At 43.1% G+C, this 24,260-nt stretch overlaps 1 protein-coding gene across 1 annotated transcript; it reads right to left on the reverse strand.

Annotated features, from left to right (window-relative positions):
- Window positions 1-13,613: 13,613 nt before the first annotated feature.
- LOC125178140 (transient receptor potential protein-like) lies at window positions 13,614-14,795 on the reverse strand. The gene has a single exon (XM_047881235.1). The coding sequence runs from the start codon at window positions 14,793-14,795 to the stop codon at window positions 13,614-13,616; it is 1,182 nt and encodes a 393-aa protein (XP_047737191.1).
- Window positions 14,796-24,260: the final 9,465 nt, after the last annotated feature.

Consider the following 24,260-nt stretch of genomic DNA (forward strand, 5'->3'; position numbering starts at 1 on the left):
AAATTTTTAATTTTGTTTAATAAAAATAAATTTAATTGTTTTTGAATTTTAATTCAAAAACAAAATAATGAGTAGGCTGTTATTTGCTTGCGTTTAAAAGATTCATTAAAAAAGTTTGGATTAAGATTACCGCATAAATTCATCGTTTTAGAATCTGCATTACTTTACAGTTTTCTTGAACTAGGTTTTCCTGATTAAAATAAGTACTTTTGTTAACAAATTTAATTTTATACGTTTCCATCACGATGATAATGAATCACTCGCAATTATAAGTCAGGGGATCGAAATTTTATCTGTGAGTAGCGGATTCGAGCCTCAGCCCGCTGTGAAAATGGGACGATGCTGCTTGAAAACAAGACTAGCAGACGTGGTGAACGCTGCATCTCAAATTCACCAAAAGATTTGTCTGCATCAACATAAAAACTTGTCAATTCATAAAAACAGCAGCAACCGTCAACATTCAGTGTCCCTGGCATTATGAATACATTTCATACCAAACATCATGATTTTTTTTCCTCTATAACACCGTACGTATTCTCAGAGCAACACAAAAAATATGAAAAAAAACTCCCAAGAAAGCGCCCGAGCAACGTCCTACAACGGCCTGACATTATTAATACATTTCATACCAAACATCATGATTTTTTTCTCTATAACAGCGTACGTATTCTCAGAGCAAAAAAAAAAATAAAAATAAAAAAGAACGAAATTTGTACTCGAGAGCCCAGTTCCGCCGCATGGAGAACCAAGATAACTTGAAATAATCAGAAAATTGATCTCAATTGACGCGAAGACTCGAAGAAATTGGCANTACTCGAAAGGTATTTTCTCGAAAGGTATTTTCTCAAATGTATTTACTCGAAAGGTATTTACTCGAAAGGTATTTACTTGAAAGGTATTTACTCGAAAGGTATTTACTCGAAAAGTATTAACTCAAAAGGTATTTACTGAAAAGGTATTTACTGAAAAGGTATTTAAGTGTGCCAGGTATTTACTCAAAAATATGACATATTTAAATAAAATTTGTCAATGAAACAGTGATAATCGAAAATTCGAAATGTTACATTTTTGTTCATAAATAATAAAAATATAGATCAGAACTTTTATGTGGGCTGGCTGATAAAAAAAGAATTTATACCCATTTTTTTTTTATACTCAATATCGTATTTCAATAATCTAAAGGGCGGAAATTTTCAGATCATAAGTCGTTCCCAATATTCTGTCATTCGCGACCAATTTTCTAACCAACAAATTCTTTGCATTACAACTTCTAGCGGTTCGCAAATTTTTCTTAGTAAACAATGTCAAAATTTACATTTTTATACGCGCATCACATGAGTCAAACATTTTGCTACGCTAAACTTATAAAAGCAATTTCCCGTCAATACAATAAAATGTCGGATTATTCACATAATGCAATAGAAAATAACTACCTCGATAGCAGAAAACTTTTTATCGCATGACTTGCACCAACCGAGCGAGACTGCACAACTAGTCGCTGCACATCAGTATATCGTGCCGAGCTGGCGAGCAAGTTCTTCTACTAAATACTTTGCACTTCCGACACAAACTGTAATTATATAAACCATTAAGGGAATAGGAACTTTTTGAAACAGAAACATTAAAACACGAACAGAATTGTTAATAATAATGTTTCAAGATTTTTGTGATAAGGGGTCGAGTTATGTTAATTCTTTTATATATTAATCAACATTGCCTGTCCTAACTTCAGCACTCTGAACAAACATATTTGCTCCATCATCCGAACTCTACATGACTTAACAAATGAGCTCACGTGGGTTTTAAAATATTTGACAAGTAAATAGCTTCTATTGGTATCATTGACGCCAACCTATGGAATATATTTTCGGTTCATGGTCCAATGAATGATGATTCACATTCATCGCATCCAAAACTCGAATGCAAATAAGTAACGTAATAATTTCAAGGACTATTCAAAATTGTCAACATCTTTTAAATCTACTCTAGACAAATTATACATTATTAGTTGGCTCATTTACTTTATAATTGAAAAGAAATTCTGCCTCCGAGATCGTGCGGTGATTCATTAAGGTACCGCTGCCAAAATACAATAGCAAATGAAGCAGACAAGTCGCGCTAACGAGCCAGCAGATAATTTTGCTGAGCACTCTTCATCCTAGCGACACAAAGTGCATCATCAACACACACAATATAACACCAACAACACGCGGCTAACAACATGCACCGAGCCAGGGACTTAGCACCTGAACAAATAATTGAGGGAGGCTTCATACATTGTCACCGAAACGGCGTCTCACCGGGAGCAGTGAACACTGACAAGGTTTGGGGGCAAAGACCCTCACTCAGGAAGAGCTCAAGCAACACTGAGGGTAGCCGCACGCAGAGCCCCGTAAGCTTGAGAAACGTTGAACTCGCTAGAAGTCGCTCGGCGAATACCAAGAAGTCGGAAATTCATGCACCGACGAACACATTGTATTGGGAAGCATAACAGAGTTTGAACGAGCAAACGCGTACCGAACGTTACAGCTGGGGAACTTTTGTACCTACGCAGCCGTTGCAACGACCGTTGGGAACTAATGCGACGAAATGTACCAACTGGAAAGTAAACGCATGGCAGAGTACAAACTGAAAAGCACGTAAAATCCCTTACAATACCACAAGCTGCGTAGCTGTACAGTCACTCAAAACGTCACAAGCTGCGCGGACTGTGCACTGTACACACAATGTACAGTCGCCAAGGGATTGCCGTTTTCCCAACGCCGTGGCAAAGCCACTACAGGTCACTGACCTGACTCTTCAGAGACGCTGGTTTTTCGACACCTCCCAACATATTAACGCCTCATTTTCGCACTCCAAATAACTTCGCCATCACAGCCCCGCCGACATTGTGCTGGGCGGGGTTAGGCTACAACATTTTGTGCTCATGAATTTCTCGTAGACTGCGATTGTGCCGGGCTACAACATTTTGTGCTCGTGAATTTCTCGTAGACTGCGATTGTGCCGGAGCTATCACGATCATCTCACCACACTAGAGGCTGGTGGCTATCACGATCATCTCACCACACTAGAGGCTGGTGGCTACCACGATCATCTCACCACACTAGAGGCTGGTCGCCCATCTTGGACGTCGCACATCTAAAATTTCTACACCTGCATTCCAGAGACCTTCTCAAGTAATCCTCTCAACAAACCTTAGCATACGTTGTATTTCTTTACTTTAACCACTGTAGGTAATCCAAGCACAAGGCAGTACAGCCACAACACAGTTTTATGCAAGCAGTCAACTAGCAAATCTCAAGCTCCGTACGTACACAAACTCTGCTACTTCTTTGTCTTTCTTGCGTAGCAGGAGCGGAAACTCTTAGTATACTTGGACTCTGCAAATAGGAATGTATCCGAGTAACCGATAGCAATTAAATTTTACTCTTGAAACAGGGATTTTTGTATTATGAAGAGAATAACTCGAAGCCATAAATATGCCGGTGATATAATTTCATGCGCGGGTATTACATATTGCTATGCAGAGGACCTGATTCTTTGACGGCGTGTCTCGGTCCTTATTAACTCTACATCTATGCACCTGCAGGTCAAAAAACTATCAAGATTCGAGGAATATCGGTGGCAACTGAGCATATATATCCTTGCGGTAAAGTCGAGGTCCACGTAGCATGTAGGAGCCTCAACCAGGCAAATGAACCCATGTAGCATGCCGAGCCCTGACCAGTCATTGGGGTGGCATACGTATCATGTCTTGACATAATCATGCAGGGAGGCCTGCATCATGCAGTATCGTCAATGTCGTGCACCCCCCCATGCAGGGAGGCCTGTATCATGCAGCATCGTCGAAGTCATGACATGAACCATGCAGGGAGGCCTGCATCATGCAGCATCGTCAATGTCGTGACATGAACCATACAGGGAGGCCTGTATCATGCATGCAGTATCTTCAATGTCGTGCACCCACCCATGCAGGGAGGCCTGTATCATGCAGTATCATCAATGTCGTGCACCCACCCATGCAGGGAGGCCTGTATCATGCAGTATCATCAATGTCGTGCACCCACCCATGCAGGGGGGCCTGTATCATGCAGTATCATCGATGTCGTGCACCCACCCATGCAGGGAGGCCTGTATCATGCAGTATCATCAATGTCGTGCACCCACACATGCAGGGAGGCCTGTATCATGCAGTATAGTCAATGTCGTGCACCCACCCATACCGTGGCCGGAAGATCGCAGTTGCTGCAGGTGCGTTTGATTGGTTCTCGTATTGCAGCACCAGCAGCACCAGCTATTCCTAGCATGAGGCGGCAGCGGCAGCTGTCATCATCAATAGCACCAGCTGTGTCCGAGCTACCACCTGTACACGCTACCAACTGTCGCGTCATGACTTCTTCGTAGGTGAAGCATGACCGAGAAAAAAATATTAAACAGTAACAATTTTGCATATTTCTGTGAACTTTTTTTACGTATTTTCAAGCTATAATTAAACTTATTTAATCCTTATTTAGGGACAAATTATTTAATTATACTTTGCCTGTTGTTCAGCAGCTAACAGCGAACACAGGCGTGCGGGGGTGGAGACGACGTGTTTCACAGATATGTTCTAGCAGTTCTGCCCTGGCATTGTGAGAACGTTTCGGTAGTAAAAATTAACCTCTTAGTTCTGAGAAATTAATCATATAAATGACACAATAATCAAAATTTAGAATTTACGTTTAGAGATGATAACGATATGATTTTATACGAATATCAGTTGAAATAAATAAACGCAAATTGATTAATAAACATCGTGTATATTAAACGAAGCTTGGCGTTCGGTCGGGAACGTTAATCTATAGGTACTTGATATTGAACAAGAATTATTTTAAATGAATAAACATGTATAAATAAATGTATACGCTTATTATTGAGTGACTTTGCGGAGTTTGTGCCACATGCACCTATAGTTGGCGACGAAGAATCTCCGAGGAACTCAAGTACCTATTCTGTAACGAACGCTCACGGTCCGCACACAACCTTCATTAATTTGCCGCGGTAATATACAATTTGTATAGATAATATACAAATTGCATACAAGTTATACTACTTAACATTTATCGTTTAAAGTATTTGGTAAGTTTGTATCAGTATTTTTTTTTAATTTTACTCACTGATAAGTAGATACAAAATAAATAGAGCTTTATTTTACAAACCCTATTGTACTAAAACGAAGGAATTGATTTTTGAACAATTAATTTTAGAAGTACAGTATTATGCTAAATATTCTGCAATATATGATTCTGAAGAAATACAAACAGAACCTTCTAACATTACGGGACAGGCGAACTCTGCTGTCCGTCGAGGCCGTCTGTCGCCTAAATAACGACACTCAGCTGCCACTTTACGACATCGTTGCCGCCAGTTTACGACTTTACAACTTATTGAGGCGCGTCTGACATCAGCGCACCACGCACTCAGTTCACTGCCAAGTGAAGATAGCGAACGAACTAATCGACGATTATCTTTGTGGCCGAAGACGCTCCATTTGATGCCAAGTGAAGATAGCGAACGAACTAATCGACGATTATCTTTGTTGCCGAAGACGCTCCATTTGCTGCCAAGTGAAGATAGCGAACGGACTAATCGACGATTATCTTTGTTGCAGAAAACGCTCCATTTGCTGCCAAGTGAAGATAAGGAAACAGACACTGAATATCTTAATTCATGAACTCGTTAAACTGTGGCCGAGTCAAGATTCCCCCCTAATCTCTGTTTTTGTTCAAGTCATGAACTTTTTCTGGGTTGAAGGTAAAAAACAGAAATTATTTGCATTGATTCAACATGCATGCGTAAAAAGCAAGGGAATATGAGTTTCTGAATGAATGACGGCAGATGAATAAGGTGCCTTCAACTCGGTTGAATCAGAGTTTTGCGACTCAACCACCAACATTCGTGTGCATTCAACAATTCTGTAGTAGACATGTTTTCAAACATTTCTTAGCGAACTAACGCAACTCGGCGTTTAGGTTATAACCTAAACTTGCTTATCTCAAACAAAATTTGTCTCTTATAATGAAATTCAGGATCACGGCTTCGAAATTCTTTTCTTTCGAAATTTTCAAAAAAGTTGCCGGGAAAAGAAACATTCGGCCAAACTATAACTCGCTCACTTCTCATTACGATCAAGCGATGCGTGTTGGTAAGAAGGTTGACTGTCGTAGTTCTGCCATAAAGTTGGCACCGATAATCCAGCCAAAATCGGTATGAATGAGCAGGGATGTATACATTATACAAGTATATTATCTCACTAATTAGAGACCACAAATTATCTCATTAATTATCTCATTATTATCTCATTAATTAGAGGCCAACAACCTGCGACCGATGGCTCACTGCCGAGGATTTGTCGGGAGCCAATAAAGTTGTGGGTTTTGGGCTCCATTTACGTCAATAGAAGGAATAGAGTGGAACATAGCAATAGCATCGATTTATATCGTGCAATGAATGCAGTTAATTTGGAAAAATTAAGTCTAATCATTATGTATCCGATCACCGAGGCGTATGCTCAATATAAAATAAAAGTCCAGGTTAATTTTATTGCACATTTAGCAGTATAGGTAAATTTTTAGCACAATTTATTGAAGAGTTTGCGACAACAAACTGAAGGCATAGATGCGATCAAAATATTCGCAACTTATCGCGCATGCGCGTCAGATAAACAGACGAAAACATCATTCAATTTTTCGTGCGTTGCATTTAATTCATTTAATTTTTTCATTTAATTCTTTTCATTTAATAATTTAATTTCATTTAATTTAATTCTTTTCATTTAAAAGCCGTGATTTAATTCTTTTCATTTAATTTCACGGCTTTTGATTTAATTCTTTAAAGCGCAGCGAAGATTGCAGAGATGGTGCCTTCGCGTGGCTATACAGGCGAGCGTGGCGAAGCAAGAAGTGATAACTGAGAGTGGTGCTGTCACGGGAGGGGGAGTCACGGGATAACTGAGAGTGGCGCTGTCACGGGAGGGTGGAGTCACGTGATAACTGAGAGTGGCGCTGTCACGGGAGGGGGGAGTCACGGGATAACTGAGAGTGGTGCTGTCACGGGAGGGGGAGTCACGGGATAACTGAGAGTGGCGCTGTCACGGGAGGAGGGAGTCACAGGATAACTAAGAGTAGTGCTGTCACGGGAGGGGGAGGGAGTCACGGGATAACTGAGAGTGGTGCGGTCACGGGAGGGGGAGTCACGGGATAACTGAGAGTGGTGCTGTCACGGGAGGGGGGAGTCACGGGATAACTGAGAGTGGCGCTGTTACGGGAGGTGGGAGTCACGGGATAACTGAGAGAGGCGCTGTCACGGGAGGAGGGAGTCACGGGATAACTGAGAGTGGCGCTGTCACGGGAGGGGGGAGTCACAGGATAACTAAGAGTAGTGCTGTCACGGCAGGGGGAGAGTCACGGGATAACTGAGAGTAGCGCTGTCACGGGAGGGAGGGGGAGTCACTGGATAACTGAGAGTAGTGCTGTCACGGGAGGGGGAGGGAGTCACGGGATAACTGAGAGTGGTGCTGTCACACGAGTGCTGGGAGTCAAAAGAAGAGTTGTAGTTTACACTATAACCGCGGGTTACAGGAGTTACAGGATAACCGCGGGTGTAGGAACATGTGAGAAGTTCTAAGTCGCGGTATAACCCACGTGCCCGAGCGACAAATATAACCTATCCCGCGGCGTGTCGACGAATGCGTTATATTCGTTACAGGAGAAAATATCACATTTGCTCATTCTACTACAGAAAATAACTCCCCAGGTAGTGAAAGTTTCTTTACTACATACAATATTCCTGCATGCATGCTTGGTCGCGATTCTTCGACTGCATCACCAACCACATTCAACACAGGCGTTCTGTATAATACACATCTTAGTTTTTGCGGTAACAAATACGTCGTTTAACTTAACCCTCTACCGCCGTACGTCACTCTCCAGGAACATAACTTTCAACTTAAATTATACGTAAACTATTGAGTGTAGCAACCCGAGGACGTTTGTATGCAACAGAGAACATTTAAAGTTATCGTAAGTGGCGGTAACCATCAGTGCAAGTCAATTTGTGCCTACATATACACCGTTTCCTTTTTGGGAAGTAAGTTCGGGACAATATTGCTCCGGTTACTCATGCCAGGCGGTAAAGGGCTTTATTCTGGTTAAAAAGATTTAGCTTGCCTTGCAACAACACATTCCACTAACTCTTATTTGCCTACACTCTGAGAGTGGAGTGCATTTATTCTCTTCAAATGCAAATTGTGTCTAGTACTTACCTCGAAAAGCGAGCGTGTCGTCACAGCCCAAACACACGCTCCACACTAAACACTTCTCAAGCAAAGTTAAGACAACCTCACACACTAAACACTTCCTCAGGTAAAGTTAAGACAACCTACCAGGCTCCCTCACTAAACACTTCCTCAAGCAAAGTTAAGACAACCTCCCACAATCGACACTTCTCAAGCAAAGTTTTGACAACCCCCCACACTAAACACTTCTCAAGCAAAGTTAAGATAACCTTCCACGCTAAACACTACCTCAAGCAAAGTTAAGATAACCGCCCACACTAAACACTTCCTCGAGCAAAGTTAAGACAACCTCCCACACTAAATGCTTCCCCAAGCAAAGTTAAGACAACCTCCCACACTAAACACTTCTCAAGCAAAGTTAAGACAACCTCCCACACTAAACACTTCCTCAAGCAAAGTTAGACAACCTCCCACACTAAACACTTACTCAAGCTAAGTTAAGACAACCTCCCACACTAAACACTTCTCAAGCAAAGTTAAGACAACCTCACACACTAAACACTTACTCAAGCAAAGTTAAGACAATCTCTCACACTAAACACTTCTCAAGCAAAGTTTAGACAACCTCCCAACAAATATGTTTTACTTGCCTCCAGACATGAGACGTGTAGCCCGGGCATTTGTCGCGACACATGAGGCAGGGCTGGCCCTCGTCTATCTCTTGCACCAGTACGCCCTGTAAGACAAAAAATACAGGTTAGGTCTGCCATGGTAGACTCGTCTTCAGTCTCTATAGTTTACAGTTGGCAACTATTCGTCCACTGTTTTGCGATGAAAAATGTGTAATAATGATAACAAATAACAAATGTGTAATGTGTAACATGGATAACAAAAATTTTAGTTAAATAATTATAAGCACGGCAGGTCTAAGTCGCAAAATTACGTGCTTATTTTCCTAACGCGGGAAAATTATATTTCTTAGGGGAGCCCGAAACACAACATAATTATTGTGAAAGAATCACATTCCATGGTTTCTTCATTTAGAATACCAACTACGAAATGAACTTGTCAAGTTATAAAGTTTTTTTTTTCGAAAACGCAACTTTCGTTCGAAAGTTCCCGATCGTCAAAGGATATTTGTAAATTTCCCTCTGAATTTGTCGAAGAATATAAACTCACTCGCCTCCTCGACGCTTATCTCAGAGGCATGACTCACTCGCCTCCTCGACGCTTATCTCAGAGGCATGACTCACTCGCCTCCTCGACGCTTATCTCAGAGGCTTGACTCACTCTGCCGTCCTCCGTGATCCCGATAAACTCTACGGGCACCACGACTTCTGCTGGCGTCTGCGACGAAGGCGGCGCGTTGGAGCCGCTGGACGCTGGCAGCGTTGCGACATCGAAGGCTTCCATGAGCCACGCAATCCACTAAAGCGCTGCCGATAATTCGTCTTTGACTTCGGCAAGCAGCATGAATACTCGCTAACAAGTCCCTGAATGTCGGAAATGGACTAATCGTTGCGCATACCCTGAGACACCTAATATTAGTGAATAAATCTAGAACTTTATTTTATATAAAAAAAAATCGTAAATTAATCAGACATATCTTGATCCTTCCGTTTTGTGAGTTTCGAATACAGATTCGAAACTCACAAAATACAGATTCAGAATACAGATTTAAAAAATCGTCAAATTTTATCTCATCCGATGAGATTTTTCAATAGGTTTGCAATTACCTTCAATTACTTAGTACTTTAATTTCAACATTAACAACGGGGTTTGATATGACGGGTTTCAGAGTGACCAGATTAGGGATGACGAAATTTAGAATGTCGGATTCTCAAAAAGTAACGAGAATCCGTTATTCAGCCCGAACAACGATGGTTGAACCTGCAAGTCTTGTATTGTACAGGGTGTTTCAGAATTAAGTAACCCTTTTAATTTGTTAATAAATAAAAAACTAAGAACGTTATGAAGTTGAAACTTGTTTTATTTAAAAGAAGAACTTTTTCATGGTAATATTGTATCATAGTTACGTCATTATCCTGTATAGCTTGCTAAATTTGTGTTTAATTATCAAGACTTAAATTTTCATCATGATTCGCTACAGCAGAAGAAGAAAGAACAAAAATTATCGCTACAGTCAATAACGATGTCAATAACAGAAGTTCAACGTGATTACAGGATCCATTTCAAAACAAGGATCCTTCAAAAAACACATTTAAATATCTTTACCGAAAATTTGCGGATATCAAAAATTTGCACTCTCGTCAGAAACACTAATGAAGGTTATGAAAGCAACGAAGAGAAGAGCCCTATTTTGTCAAAACAATTGTGGTGGGCATTTAAAAGATATTATATTTAAAAACTAGGATACAATATTACCATAAAAATGTTCTTCTTTTAAATAAAACAAGTTTCAACTTCATAACGTTCTTAGTTTTTTATTTATTAACAAATTAAAAGGGTTACTTAATTCTGAAACACCCTGTATATTTGTCAAACTTAGTTTATGTGTCTGAAGCCTCGTGCCGTAATAATTATTGTATATTAGGTCCTGTTGGAGCGCGTATCCAAGATACTAGGATCGTGGCGGTATATTGCGTGGACCTGAAAATTTATTATTAGTACGTATGAGAATAGAGAGGCAAGGCAAAACTATAGGAGGAGAGGATTTGGCCAAAAATGTTATATTAATTTAAAAGACGGTAAATAGTTGTGTTCATAGTTTGAAGTGAGGGGAGAGTTTACGTTCCATGTAGAATTTAGGTTTGACCGGGTCATTCCCTGGTTATCACACATTAGCTTCATTATTACATAGGGGATTCGGGGAAGCGGGATTATAAATATTGCAGGGAATATTGATTCCTCCAAGCTAAGCTACAAGTATTTTGGAGTGTGCTTGTATTGTATGCCTAGCACTCTAAACTTATGAGCTAGGAAACTTGTTATGATATTTTTAATATTTAGAACGCGAATACCCAACATTTGTCGTGTTGGGATTACACCTGGACCGGAATAATTTTTTTCATACGAGGGCTGAATCTGAATATTTAAATTGGATCAAACTATGGCTTCTCTACGATAAAAATTTAAATGAAAAAAAATAAAGCTCCTTGAAATTTCAAAACAGTGTATGCATTGATGATGAATGTAAGTTGAATGCCCTGCAGTTGTGGTTGCGTGAGAGGTTACACTCGGCGACATCAAGTTGTTTATTATCGTCCATTATATGAATATATGCGTACCCGAGCGCCTACCTACAATACCAGTCCTGTAGAGAACAAGATTTTAAACGTTGACGCATTTTAGATCCAGGGAAAGAATTGGAATTCAAAATAAGAAATTTGATTATTTCCTCTGGCCATGCTTATGATTCGAAAGGAATCCTGTCTCGTGAGGCGTCGCATGCACTGCGCGTTTGTCTTGTGAGGCGTCGCATGCACTGCGCGCCTGTCTTGTGAGGCGTCGCATGCACTGCGCGTTTGTCTTGTGAGGCGTCGCATGCACTGCGCGCCTGTCTTGTGAGGCGTCGCATGCACTGCGCGATCGCGTGCACTGCGCGCCTGTCTTGTGAGGCGTCGCATGCACTGCGCGCCTGTCTTGTGAGGCGTCGCGTGCACTGCGCGCCTGTCTTGTGAGGCATCGCGTGCACTGCGCGCCTGTCTTGTGAGGCATCGCGTGCACTGCGCGCCTGTCTTGTGAGGTGCGGCGCCTGCGCCTGCGTAAGGTTAAGTGCGCGAGATATGAAGCACTCAACACGACATGCACGCAGCACCGCTCCTGAGTAATCAGGCAGAAATAACTAAATAGTCTGAGAGACTGAGAAATAAATTACCGTATCTGCATAATCGCTACGCTAGTTTAGGAAACTTTTCGTTTCCTACTGGGTTGATACGTGGCAGCTGCCGTTTAATGCTGACAAGTGTAAAGTACTTCACCTCGGGAAGAACAATGTACAGCAAGATTACAGTATGAGAAGACATGGTTGCAACGAAAGAGTAATGATTGAGTAGTCTAGTGTGTAAAAAGATCCCAGAGTTTATGTCGACAAGGAGCTGAAATTTTCTAAGCATGTTGAAACGCAAGCTAACACATCCAACAAACTTCTTGGATTAATCAGACGCTCATACGAGTTCCTAGATGCAGAAACGATGAAGCAGTTTTTGTTGCCGTCGTACGCCCGAGTCTAGAGTTTGGAAACGTTGTGTGGTCATCGAGATTTGAAAAGGACAGAAATTAAATAGAGAATGTTCAAAGACGTGCAACAAGGATAATTCCAGGCTTGAAGGGCAAGTCCTATGAAGAAAGATTAAAGATTATGAAGATTCCAAGCCTCAGATATCGACGTCTGCGTAGGGACATCATTGAAGTATACAAGTATACTCATGGCTTATACAAGGCCCCCGAAGGATTACTAAAATTTGAAACAAGAACCAACACCAGTGGCCACGGCTATAAACTAAAAAAACCGCGCTGCAACTTATCCACGCGACATTTCTTCTTATCCACCGACATGTGGAGCAGCCTCCCTGATTACATCGTTGGCGCTCCGAGTATGAACGCGTTCAAGAACAGACCATATCGAAACCCGGTTGAAGCCTAGTAGCTATTTCAAACTATCGTCAGTTCTGAAAAGATCCGGTCAAATGCCACGGTTTTAGATCTTCTGTGAACAAATCACGTGAAGTAAAAGAATCGGCGACAGACCACATCAGGCCTACTCTTTAGCGCCGACATCACTTTATATTCCAAATAATTGCTAAGTACGGCCTGTTCTTCAAGCCCGACGCTACTTTACTTTACCTTACTATGATATACCATGCTATAATATACCGTACTATACTATACTGGCTAACAGGTCATGTATACCAACTGCGTAAAATCAACCCCCTGAGCTATTGGTTATGCGTGAATTTCGCTTGCATGTACTCGTAAGTTAACGCTGGCCTGTGAATGCTTTAAAAGTTCACCATTGAGTGGAGTAACTCCTGTCTTCCTTTCATGACAATATAATTATTAAAAAGTTTGCGAATTTTTTTAAACAATATTAACTAAACTCATTATATTTCTAACAATTTTATTGAAAATAAGTCAGAAAAGACGATTTTCACACAAACAAATGTAACCCCGCGCCGTTCCTTAAGCCAGGGAGGAGCCATTGAACTCCTAAACCAATCCAACTTGACATCGGTTGCATTTTTCGTAGAGACAATGGGTGGTGTCTACGAAGTGTTAGTTTATGAAGCTTCTTTGTTTACCTATTCTAAAACTGATATTTTGTACGTGCCATCCATAGATTAGGCTAATTTGAAATCTACGCACTTATCAATTCTTATCAGGATTTATCGACCTGCCCACCCATGCAACTCACTATCTTCTGCCGCGCCAGAGACCGCCGCCCTGACAACGTCCACGACGCCCGCAGTGGCAAGGCAGAGAAATTGTGACCCGCCACGTGGTATCTGCCGGAGGGACAGTGAACCTCCACGAGACTTGCCACCCCCGACCTCCAGTACACAGGCTCTGAGTCTTGCAGTCTTCCAGGCCTCGAGTCTTGCAGTCTTCCAGGCTTCGAGTCTTGCAGTCCTCCAGGCTTCCAGTTTTGCAGTCTTCCAGGCTTCGCGTCTTGCAGTCTTCCAGATCTCGAGTCTTGCAGTCTTTCAGGCCTCGAGTCTTGCAGTCTTCCAGGCTTCGAGTCTTGCAGTCCTCCAGGCTTCCAGTCTTGCAGTCTTCCAGGCTGCAAGTCTTGAAGTCTTCCAGGCTGCAAGTCTTGCAGTCTTCCAGGCCTTGAGTCTTGCAGTCTTCCAGATCTCGAGTCTTGCAGTCTTCCAGGCTTCGAGTCTTGCAGTCTTCCAGGCTCCGAGTCTTGCAGTCTTCCAGGCTCCGAGTCTTGCAGTCTTCCAGGCTCCGAGTCTTGCAGTCTTCCAGGCTCCGAGTCTTGCAGTCTTCCAGGCCTCGAGTCTTGCAGTCTTCTTCCAGGCTTCAAGTTTTGCAGTCCTCCAGGCTTCGAGTCTTGCAGTCTTCCAGGCTGCAAGTCTTGCAGTCTTCCAGGCTGCAAGTCTTGCAGTCTTCCAGGCTGCAAGTCTTGCAGTCTTCCAGGCTCCGAGTCTTGAAGTCTTTCAGGCCTCGAGTCTTGCAGTCTTCCAGGCTTCGAGTCTTGCAGTCTTCCAGGCTTCGAGTCTTGCAGTCTTCCAGGCTGCAAGTCTTGCAGTCCTCCAGGCTTCCAGTTTTGCAGTCTTCCAGGCTTCGCGTCTTGCAGTCTTCCAGGTCTCGAGTCTTGCAGTCTTCCAGGCTGCAAGTCTTGCAGTCTTCCAGGCCTCGAGTCTTGCAGTCTTCCAGGCCTCGAGTCTTGCAGTCTTCCAGGCTTCGAGTCTTGCAGTCTTCCAGGCTTCGAGTCTTGCAGTCTTCCAGGCCTCGAGTCTTGCAGTCTTCCAGGCTTTGAGTCTTGCAGTCTTTCAGGCTTCGAATCTTTTGATAATTTACTCGAAATTCTCGTGAACTCGCGGCCTCGAGGCATTGAACTTACGAAACGACGGTCATGGCAATGATTTTTATAACAAACTTTCATACAATCGTTCAAAATATAGGGAACTTCAATGGAAATATTACCAGAATTGATTTTTCTTCGTTCTTTGAGTAATTTATTGAGTTCAAAGAATTGCGATGTTCATTTAATGCAAAAAAATAAATTTTGCATGAGCTTTATTTCAGCATTCCCTCAAAAATTGTACAAGAATACCGATAGATTGGAACTTAACACACCGCGATGCAGAAATTGCCGACTCGATGATACCTTCATTTGTGTACATTAATTTACGAGAATCGTCGAACGGAACAAATTTGCCGCACAGCGCACAAGTGTTGGTAGTTACGTCGTCAACGGGACACTGAGAGTTGTCGGGTCCGAGTTGCGGCAGAGAGCTCAATGATGCATTGTAGTACATGTATAGGTCACCTGTTGTAATTAGTGTGGTGTGGTAAGGTCACTGCAGAGACCAGACAAAATACGACACGACACAAATTAGATCAAACTAACCGCAAGGAAGCGCCAGACTTTGGATTGAACTAACCGCAAGTAGGCTCCAGACCCTGGATCAAACTGACCGCAAGAAAGCTCCGTACTTTGGATCAAAGTAAACGCAAGGAAGCTCTACACTTTGGATCAATCTAAATGCAAGGAAGCTCCAGACTTTAGATCAAACTAACCGCAAGGAAGCTCCTTACTTTGGATCCAACTAACAGCGGTAAAGCTAAAGAATTTGGATCAAACTAACCGCAAGGAAGCTCGCACTTTTGATCAAACTAAATGCAAGTAAGCTCCTTATTTTGGATCCAACTAACAGCGGTAGAGCTAAAGAATTTGGATCCAACTAACCGCAATGAAGCTCCTTATTTTGGATCCAACTAACAGCGGTAACGCTAAAGAATTCGGATCAAACTAACCGCAAGGAAGCTCCTTACTTTGGATCAAAATAACAGCGGTAAAGCTCCAGTCTTTGGATCCAACTTTTCGCAATGAAGCTCGCACTTTGGATAAAAATAAGCGCATGCGATCGCACGCTACTGAGCTTAGAACATCCGTCTGAGCTGGAATTAATTTTTCAGCCCTTGAATTATAGAAGTTTCAACGTATATCATAAGGTATCTCTTATTAAATATATTTGTATTATTACATTAATACAATTGCAGATTAGCCCGGCGTTGCCCGAGCTCGATATTCCCTGAAATTTTGGGGTGCCGTCATCCCGAATCCCCGTCATTTCTGTTGCTCCTAATTTTGTTAATAATAATAAAGTTTCTGCGTGTTAATTAAGAGAGACTCGTTAAAGCCCTAATTCTACATGAAACATAGAACTCACTTTTTTAGTTGAACTCAAATTCAATTTTTAAACAGCCAATTTAAAATTCAAGTTTCAAGTTTCGATTCAATCCGTTTCAGTTTTGCAATGCCTTCCTATTCTACTAGGAGTAAATTGTCAGTTCCAGGTCTCGACACAGTAAATGTCATATGTATACGCGCCCCATCTGCCCTAAACATTTACGTCGCCCGACATTAAAAACCAAATATAGACAAATATCCTGTATAAATACTCTATATATACTGCATACATACAGTATATATACTGCATACATACAGTATATATACTGCATACATGCAGTATATAGGTATACTGCATTCATACTGTATATATACTGAATACATACATAATGTATGTAATATCTGTGATGCTTCATGTAATGGAATTATGTGTTCCAATTGATGATAATTTGAAGGTATGATGAACATCGAATACAATAATAAAAATTATCACCAGCAAGCGCGCGTTTCATTCGTTCATTTATACAAGGTAAGCTCAGCCTGGATATCTGTTTTAAAAAATATCTTGATCGGAACATAATTTTAACTAGAAGTTTCTGCCCTCTGATCGTATGAGGAACACACTAATTAACATGAATGAATCACTTTCACAGGCGAAAGAATCCACTGAGAGCAAACCTTACTTTAGGAGAGCGTGCTGAACCTAACCACAGTAAATAAATAAACGAATTGTTTTTACATTACACTGATTCAAACCTTAAAAAAATAGCACACGTGGGTCCAAAGTTAAGGTATCAGTATTTACTTATATTACTACACTGCTACACTGATATGATTACTACAAAGTGTACCGAAATATTGATGTGATTCCATGGCACCGAGTATGCATTTCAACACACTGTCATTTTGTCGCTTATCGGCTTGGAATAGCAACACGCAGTATAATTTCACAGGTCACTTATTATCACTAGTGACATTTAAGCTAGAGAAATAAATTTCTCATCTTAGATACATAAATTCAAGCACGAAGCTACTTAAGCACGAAGCTACTTAAGCACGAAGCTACTTAAGCACGAAGCTACTTAAGCATGAAGTTACTTAAGCACGAAGCTACTTAAGCATGAAGCTACTTAAGTCAACATGCAGAGAGATCGTGATCAACAACAAGGCGCTGAGCTCGTGGGACGCGACAAGACTGGCCGCACTCAACGTGTCGCTCTCGGCCCTATCGCCGCTGCCGGATTTCCGCTCACCGCGATCGCGCTTTTGTTTATACCTATTAGTGTTATTCGGCCATGTCTGTTATGCTGCATCTTGTCTGTAGTACCTTGTCTGAAATGCTTGACGCTATATACTCTCTCTATACAGGTATAGATGCTAGTAATTTGAAATCATTTCAAAAAGAAAAGAATCGTACTTCCTCCTCATCTGGTCGTGAAATAAAATCTTAGGAAACAATTTTGAGTTCCGTGGCTGACGATGATCCTCAATGTCTGTCCTTTACTCACAATTGCAGGTATTCACCCGCCATCGGAATTATATGACCGTACTACTCCACCTGCCTCGTGGTATGACCGTACTACTCCACCTGCCTGTCTCGAGAAGTCGGCTTGCACCTGTCTCCTGAAGGTCAGTACCTGTCTCGAGAAGGAGGCTTGCACCTGTCTCCTGAAGCCCAGTACCTGTCTCGAGAAGGAGGCTTGCACCTGTCTCCTGAAGGAGGCCCTCGAGGAGAAGCTGGTGGAGCGCGAGATGCGCTCGACTGAGCCGTACGAAGGAGCGAAGCGGCCGCGCGGAGTGCGTTCTATCACGCTCAGCTTGCGCTCCAGTGACGCTGACGCGGTGATGGTCGCACACGGGACGAGCGCTGCCGACGTCACGGGCGCCGACGGGAGGTTGGACGGGGGACCAGGGCGCGACGTGACACCAGGGGGGACCATCCCACACGGGCCAGAGACAGTAGACGTAACGCCAGGAGGGACGAGCGCGTGACCCGGGGACGTTACTAACGCGGCACCTGAGGGCTTACACAGCATCGCAGGAGGGTTCGATGTAAGAGAGGGGACTTTGTGGGGAGCGGTGGGCATCAGAGGGGACAATTTTTGAGGAGCGGTGGGCATGAGAGGTGACACTTTTTGAGGGGCAGTGGGCATGAGAGGGGATAGCTTTTGAGGAGCGGTGGGCATCAGTGAGGATATTTTCTGAGGAGCGGTGGGCATCAGAGGAGACACTTTACTGCCCAGTGTCTGGGGGATGGACTTGAAGGAGCTCCATGAGGTGGATGACAGGTGGGGATGAGAGGGAGTTCGTGGGAGTCCATGAGGGGTAGGATGGGTGGGCTTGCTCGGAGGATTCATTATCCTAACCTATCCGTTAGTTGACATTTTTCTCTATGACTCACTCTGATTAAGCGTCATCAGAATTTGTAAGCCGTCATATTTCAAAAGTTACAAAAATCATATCTTTCCGAGCTCAGCCTCCACCACACAACCAACACTGAGTACCCTACCAAGATTCTCTTCATTTCACTGAGTGAGTAAAATGCTGGACCTAGTCTGATGAGAATTTAGTGATCGAGAGTCAGCTGGCAAAACTCAGTCGAGTCTATGTTACCAATGAGAATCGAATTTAATCATATTTGGTTGAACACTTCAATGAGAGTAATTCTAGGCATCGCTGCAGTCACAATGGGAGCTGTTGAGCTTCAGAGTTTTTCTCTTTTTCTGCATTTCTGAAATTGATAACATGAAAATCACGGTGATAGCAACATTGGGTCGGTAGAAACCTTCAGTCTTTAACGCTACTTCTGAACAATGGGACCTGGGGCTTATTTTTCTTGAACTTCGCTGCGAAAGATCAAAGTCTTAGATTTTATTTTTTGAATGTAAGCAACCGGGATTTGAATGCCAAAATAATGAACAGGAAAGTCCCTTAGTCGTGCTACCACAAAACCAGCGTGTCCATCAAACATAAGCACAGGGTCAACACCATTACATCCTTAATTAAACACACGATTTCGTGGATCGTGAACAATGAAACACTCATTAGTCCCGTTATTCTGTCACTCACAAACATCACTCTGGTCACAATACTGTCACTCCAGCATGACCACTTAAGGCGACTCACAATCATCACTCTGGTCACAATACTGTCACTCCAGCATGACCACTTCAGGCGACTAACAAACATCACTCTGATCACAATGCACTCCACCATAACCACTTCAGGCGACTAACAAACATCACTCTGATCACAATGCACTCCAGCATAAGCACTTCAGGCGCCTCACAATCATCACTCTGATCACAATTTGCACTCCAGCATAACCACTTCAAGCGACTCACAATCATCACTCTGATCACAATGCACTCCAGCATAACCACTTCAAGCGACTCACAATCGTCACTCTGATCACAATTTGCACTCCAGCATAACCACTTCAAGCGACTCACAATCATCACTCTGATCACAATGCACTCCAGCATAACCACTTCAAGTGGAGTGAGGGGTGGAGAGTGATCTGCAGACCGATGGGTGGAGTGAGGGGTGGAGAGTGACCTGCAGACCGATGGGTGGAGTGAGGGGTGAAGAGTGACCTACAGACCGATGGGTGGAGTGAGGGGTGAAGAGTGACCTACAGACCGATGGGTGGAGTGAGGGGTTGAGAGTGACCTACAGACCGATGGGTGGAGTGAGGGGTAGAGAGTGACCTGCAGACCGATGGGTGGAGTGCGGGGTGGAGAGTGACCTGCAGACCAATGGGTGGAGTGCGGGGTGAAGAGTGACCTGCAGACCGATGGGTGGAGTGAGGGTGAAGAGTGACCTGCAGACCGATGGGTGGAGTGAGGGGTGGAGAGTGACCTGCAGACCGATGGGTGGAGTGAGGGTGAAGAGTGATCTGCAGACCAATGGGTGGAGTGCGGGGTGGAGAGTGACCTGCAGACCGATGGGTGGAGTGAGGGGTGGAGAGTGACCTGCAGACCAATGGGTGGAGTGAGGGGTGAAGAGTGATCTGCAGGCAGGTTTGGATGGCAGGTGAGTGGCAGATATTGGCAGGGTTATCAGCAATTGGTTTGGACGGAAGGTGAGTGGTAAATATTCTCATCTCAGCAGATGTTACGGTGAAATCTTCTCTCAACATCAAACAGCAAGAAGATCATCGACGATTTTTTTTGTATCACTTAGTTTTAAAGATGACATCGGACAAATGACGGCCCTTATTGTCAATGCATTGAGACCACATTGTCAATGCCGTGCTTGGCGTATGTTTTTCAAATGAGGTAGGGTTTTAAGAGTTATTGTAAACAATTGATTTAAGATAACCCCATTAAAAAATCACACGGAGCCAAATCGGGGGATTGGGCTGGCCAAAAAAGTTCACCTCTCAAGGATATGAGGCGCTCTGCAAAATATCTCAGAAGTTCCATTGAACATAGCGCCGTGTGGGCCGTGGCTCCATCCTGTTGTAACCAAACATCCCTGAAATTCATTTCAGTCAGTTTTGGCAGAAAAAGGCGTCAATCATTTACGTGTACCGAGCTGCAGTCACTGTTACTGCGCGTTCGTTTTCATCATAGAAATAAGGGACCAATCAAGCCAACTTTTGACACCGCACACCACACAGTTAAGCGTACACAATGAAGTGGCCGCCGATGGAGTTCACGCTGATGCTTATCAATCCAATAACGCATTTTTTTGTTTGTTTATGCTGCCGGAAATATGGAAGTAAGACTCATCACTGAAGAAAACGACTGCATAGTGAGGCAAGTTTTCAAAATAGTTTTCAAGTTTTCAAGGCGGGCAAGTTTTCGGCAAGTTTTCAAGGCGGGATATAAAACTTCATGACTTTGCCTTTCATATGAAATACTCCCCGACCTTTTCCTACAACATCTGGCTGCTTGCCGCTTTATACAAAACAGGAATTTCATGAACCACTCTGTATATACCGTGTATCTTTTAAGCTCTTCTCCTAACTTCTGAGAATTTCTGGAAATGCATAACAGTACACAAGTTAAGGACTTGTATTAATGTAAACCCAACAAAGAACACAACACAACATTGAAAAGAATAGACTAATGTAAATAATAATGTGCCAAATCACTCATAAAACACCACTGCGTTGACATCGAATATAAAAAATTAAGAGGTCGAATAAAAACACGTATCTCCCCACAGGAGTCCCGGAACAATGAATGAGCAATGGGCATGTCGTCTTCACGAAGTCTCGTAAAGAGTGACTCAAAACCTAACTTAACAATACCAGTAACAACCTTACTATTAATCAAACAGTGTACCAGTTGCACAGCGTTTACAAACAATATATTAATCTATCACCGAATACATCGAAAATCAGCAAAATTGAAATTGTAGCCTCAGATAAATAAAAGCGATAACTATTGCTGGAGCAGAAGATGCTGGGTCGATAACGCTTATCACCTCCAGATTTGGCAGGACCCTTCAGTTCGGTCGCCATTACCGCTTGTGTGGAGGCCGTAACTGCTCTGGCATTAAGGGCCTTCAAGGAACCATTAAAGGCCTAGGGGGCTTTTATAGGCCAAGGGGGCCCTCTACTGGCCAGGGAGGCCCTTTATATTGACCCTTTAGGACCCTCGTCCTCCTCGATCGCTCTGAAAGCACACGACTACCCTGGCGCGTATACGTCATTTCAACACACAGCCTTCTGCACCACCCAGAGCACATTTCTCCCCTCGCGATATTAACTGAAAACTATTTTCTAATTAAAGTCATATATATCATAGTATTGTCAATTTTAGTCTCAAAATACGTGTAATACATGAAAGCGTCACCACGGTTCTCGTGCCGTTTCTTGTTTTTTTTTTCTGATTATAAACCCTGACAAATGATCGATTGTAATCAATGCCACCGAATTCACATCACTATGTCGGGGTTTATATAATCCATCACTATGTCGGGGTTCATATAATCCTTCACATCACTATCATCGTCGGGGTTCATACAATCCTGCTTTGCATGATGCAGCAAAGCTGATGATGATTCAAGTGTTGTAATTAAACATAACAAAAACATGACATAACGTCCTAGGTTCAGAGTTATGGTCAAGATGAAATTAGGAGCAGGATGAGCTGACCCCAAAAGGGACATGCCTGCTCCTTACCTGCTCCCCCACTGCTTCTAGCCTGCCAGGCTCCAGCACTGCTTCAAATTTTATTTTGAGTGTAAACTGTAGACCAAACTACACAGTCCATCCAGGTGATAGCCATCATCCTACGTGCAGGTCAAACAAAAGAGTCCGTAACAATGATAGCCATCATCATACGTGCATGTCAAACTAAAGAGTCCGTAGCAGTGATGACAATCATCCTACGTACAGGTTAAAGTAAAGAGTCCGTAGCAATGATAGCCATCATCCTACGTGCAGGTCAAACTAAAGAGTCCGTAGCAGTGATGACCATCATCCTACGTACAGGTTAAAGTAAAGAGTCCGTAGCAATGATAGCCATCATCCTACGTGCAGGTCAAACTAAAGAAACCGTAGCAATGATAGCCATCATCCTACGTGCAGGTCAAACTAAAGAGTCCGTAGCAACCTGCCAGACCCTCTTACCCTCGTACCTGCCAGACCCTCTTACCCTCGTGCCTGCCAGACCCTCTTACCCTCGACCAAATGGAAGAAGGTAAACTCTTATTTTGTCCAGATCGGTTTTTTCGCTTCGATCCCTATCTCATTTCGGAAATCCCATAGTAAGAAAAATATAAAAAAATTCAAATTTTTCTTATCAATTTTCATTCATGTCTAAACTTCAAAAATAACTAATTATTGTCTTTGGTCCATCAGTTTTGCTCCTAATGGTTTTCAATGTTGGTTTCGTTACTTTATACCACAAGTCCACAATTTCCCCCTTTTTTTAGCTCTCTTCTATTCTGAATGTCGCTAACTCATCGAATTCTCTTCTGTCAACTTATTCCCATCATTTGTGCCTGTAAGTGATTACACTTCGAGGGCCCACACCCTTCACGCTGGGTGCGATGTGCGCTGAGTGCACCACCACCCTGTTAGCGTGGGCAACGAGTCCGTCATGCCTGCTTCCGCAGTTCGCAACCTGGGCATTCTGTTGGACCCGGAACTTTCAATAAACATTCACATTGCCAGTGTCCCCACCGATTGCTTCGGCGCTCTGCGACGAATACGTAGCATCAGCCGCCGTCTTTCGAGGCCGGACCTTGAGACCCTTGTGGTTGCGCTAGTTTCGGACCAGATTGGACTATGGTAATGCCACACTTTATGGACTTCCGACCACGGCACTTAATAAACTGCAATCCGTAATGAACGCTGCTGCTCGACTCGTGTGCAATAAGCGAAAATTCGACCATGTGACGCCGATATTGCGCGACCTTCACTGGCTAAGCATTCAGCAGCGCACGCAGTTCAAGGTCGCTGTTCGGATGTTCAGATGCCTTCACGGTCTGGCGCCTCCTTATCTCACAGAATGTCTGCAGCGCGTGTCGGATCTGCCTTCTAGAAGAAGATTGCGTTCGTCATCAACAGCGGACCTCGTCGTACAATCTAACGTCTATCTACCGTCGCTGCCAAAACCTGGAAGAGTCTGCCGGCTTCCGTAACTTCGGCTCCTACGTTGCAGGTTTTACGTCAACGCCTAAAGACGGAACTATTTATTAGAGACTATGAATCTACTGCTTATAGCACTTTTTCACGTTCCCATCCTTTCTAGTGTCTGTTTATTTTACGCTTGCTATTAATTTTATGTGTGACGTGCCCTCGAAGTTCGTTTGAACCAGATGCCACGATAATTGCTTCGTAGAAGGATCGTAGAATAATATTAATAATAATAATAATAAGCTGGTGTGCACCATCACCTATCAAGCTGACCACTTGGGCGTTGTCGCGAGGCTCAAGTGTCGCTACCTGCCAGGGCGGCTCTGGCAGCCTCTTCATTTGTGCTCCCCTCTTCCAACACTCGCCACTTTTGCCTTCATTTGTGCTCCCCTCTTCCAACACTCGCCACTTTTGCCTTCATTTGTGCTCCCCTCTTCCAACACTCGCCACTCTTCCCTTCATTTGTGCTCCCCTCTTCCAACACTCGCCACTCTTCCCTTCATTTGTGCTCCCCTCTTCCAACACTCGCCACTCTTCCCTTCATTTGTGCTCCCCTCTTCCAACAC

The sequence above is a fragment of the Hyalella azteca genome, unplaced genomic scaffold (assembly GCF_000764305.2).
Source record: "Hyalella azteca isolate HAZT.00-mixed unplaced genomic scaffold, Hazt_2.0.2 contig7398, whole genome shotgun sequence".
Taxonomy (NCBI): domain Eukaryota; kingdom Metazoa; phylum Arthropoda; class Malacostraca; order Amphipoda; family Hyalellidae; genus Hyalella; species Hyalella azteca.